The sequence below is a fragment of the Setaria italica genome, chromosome III (genome assembly GCF_000263155.2).
Source record: "Setaria italica strain Yugu1 chromosome III, Setaria_italica_v2.0, whole genome shotgun sequence".
In the NCBI taxonomy this organism is placed as follows: domain Eukaryota; kingdom Viridiplantae; phylum Streptophyta; class Magnoliopsida; order Poales; family Poaceae; genus Setaria; species Setaria italica.
In genome coordinates, this window is record NC_028452.1 from 23,734,746 (window position 1) to 23,737,210 (window position 2,465).

At 45.5% G+C, this 2,465-nt stretch overlaps 1 protein-coding gene across 1 annotated transcript in view; it reads left to right on the forward strand.

Moving 5' to 3' along the window:
* The window catches only part of LOC101755519 (probable esterase PIR7A), an 8,197-nt gene extending 6,048 nt beyond the window's left edge, over window positions 1–2,149 (forward strand). Inside the window, exons 2-3 of the mRNA XM_004962231.3 lie at window positions 1,239–1,382; window positions 1,636–2,149. Of these exons, the coding sequence (XP_004962288.2) occupies window positions 1,239–1,382; window positions 1,636–1,938 (447 nt within the window). The 3' untranslated portion in view covers window positions 1,939–2,149. The remainder of the gene's footprint in view (window positions 1–1,238; window positions 1,383–1,635) is intronic.
* The last annotated feature ends 316 nt before the right edge of the window (window positions 2,150–2,465 follow it).

The following is a 2,465-nucleotide window of genomic DNA, read 5'->3' on the forward strand; positions in this document are numbered from 1 at the left end:
ATAAAATGTGACACGTGCTAAAAATAAGCAAGGAACCAAACGCCCCTCAATCATATCATAGATGATACTACAGTACAGCAGCAGTGCAGCACAGTACACTGAGAGAGTTGACACGACGGTAATAAAGCAACTAGCTAGCAGTAGCAAGTAAAGTGTGTTGTAATTTTGGATCGGACAGGTAATAGAAGCATGCATGTGCTCGTGCGTAAATAGAAGCTACCTCTGCAGGCTTTCCCTACGTGCACAACGTGGCGTCCAGACGGCCGGAGCCTAAGCCTGCGTACATCGGCGGGTGCCTATAGTCTCCTGTATACAAGCGCATAGTGGATGCGTGGCGTTATCACGACCGCCGATCGGGTCTGAGTCCTGACCCTACTGTGACCTCGACAGCTCAAGGTGCGCCGTACGCGCACGAGCACCTACGGCGGGTTTGCCAACCGCAGCTGCAGAATAGACGAGATAGAGCGGTGTCGGAGCTTAGCTTGGACAGGAACAGGATGACATCAAATGCAAGACAGGGTGCCAGATTAGCATTTACTTAACGCTTAAAACAGTGAAATCAAGTACTTTACTAAGAATTTTTCTTACTAAGAGGGCATGGTTCGCTTGGTTCTCACTGAGCTCCGCCACTGCAGCCTGCAGGCAGACGCGCCAAACCACAAGGCAGAGAGGCGCAGAGCTAATGCAGGTTTAGCCTAGGTGCTGGCGTACGATAGAATCACTAAAAGCGCCTAAATATTTTTAGAAAAAATATGCATTACATTATACCATAATCTGTTATCATGTAAAAGTTGAAATATTAAAGCTTATAGAAAAGAGAAATCAAGATATAGTTGCGCTTTATAGAGAGAGGACTGCATAAATTATTTATCACGCACTACGATGAAATGACCATGTTTGATGCCTCCGTCCTAAAATATAAGATATTTTGATTTATCCTAAGTAAAATTGCGCTAAGTTTTACTGATCGATTACCCTCCTTTTGTTTGGTCTGCTTTTCTCCCTGCACTCCTTATTACTCATCCGTTTCATATTGGAAGGAGTTTTGATTTTTCTAAATACATAATTTTTATCGTACCCATACAATCATACATCTAGATATAAATTATGTTTAAAAAATTATATATCTAGAAAAGTTATGATCACTTATAATTTGGAATGGAGGGAATATTGCAGTGGATTTTGCATGTAATCATTACAGTTCTCTCTTTCTCTGTTTTCCACCCTACTGTCGCCAGTATCTCAAGTTCGTTGCAGCAGAGCCAGATTTCTTCCTAGACACCGAAGAGCAAGACCAGGAGAATCCTGAGATTCCTGGACGGCCGGTTCTCTTCGGGCCAAAGTTCGTGGCCCAGAGACTCTATCAACTATGCCCGGCAGAGGTGAGTGAGACTGTGAAAGCCACACAATCTTGATATCAACCTTTCTTGTTCTCTTCCCCATTAATGTTCAGCGTTATTGACCATGCCAAAGGAAAAAAAAAACAGGCTTAAGGCTTACTAAAAGAAAAGGAGTGAATTTCATTGCGAAAGAGGTTAAAACCATGATAGATATTTTACCTTCAGACGTGAAAACACAAAGTTATTAACTAAATCACCGTGATGTTAGTGAAGCAGCTTCTTAATTTAACTGCAGGACTTGACGTTGGCCTTGTCGCTGATCCGGCCGGCGAACCGGTTCGACGAGGACGCGCTGATGAAGGACGAGAAGCTGCTGACAGAAGCAGGGTACGGGTCGACAAGGCGCGTGTTCGTGGTGGTGGAGGGCGACCTGGGCATCCCGGCGGAGTTCCAGCGCCGCATGATCGCGCTGAGCCCCGGCGTCGAGGTGGAGGCGATGGCCGCTGGCGGGGCCGACCACATGGCCATGCTGTCCGGGACGGAGGAGCTCGTCGAGCTCCTCATCAGAGTCGCCAACAAGTGCACTGTCCGAGTGTGACCGATGACATGGCTGGTGTCGCGTGTAGTCATCGCCCAGCTAGCAGTCAGCAAATCAAATGCTTAGAATGAGAATCATGATCATTGTTGGCATGGCTTGATGTGTGTCAGCACTCAACGAATAAAATCAAAATAGAACTATGTACCTGTTTTGTATTGCGTGTAATTTACTATGGACCATATTTCTCTTCGATAAGCACACTCTAATTTGTCTTACTCGCTCTTTTTTTAAGCTAAAAAATTAGCACGAATCCTAAAGCATATTTAATTAATTTATTGACTTATTTTGTTGTTATACATCCGGGGCCCAGCCCAACCCATTACGGTCCAAATTCTTCATGTTTTTCTTCCCTTCGTTGCCGGACACCGCGGCACAAGCTGCGTAAATGGCTGGTGATCGGTGAATGCTAGTTCAACTGGAACCCAAGCGTTGGAACCCCGTTTTCCTGGGAGGATGATTCGATGACAGCTCGACACTTCCGGCTGCCGATGCCCATTGATGGACAAATGCATACATCGATTCACATG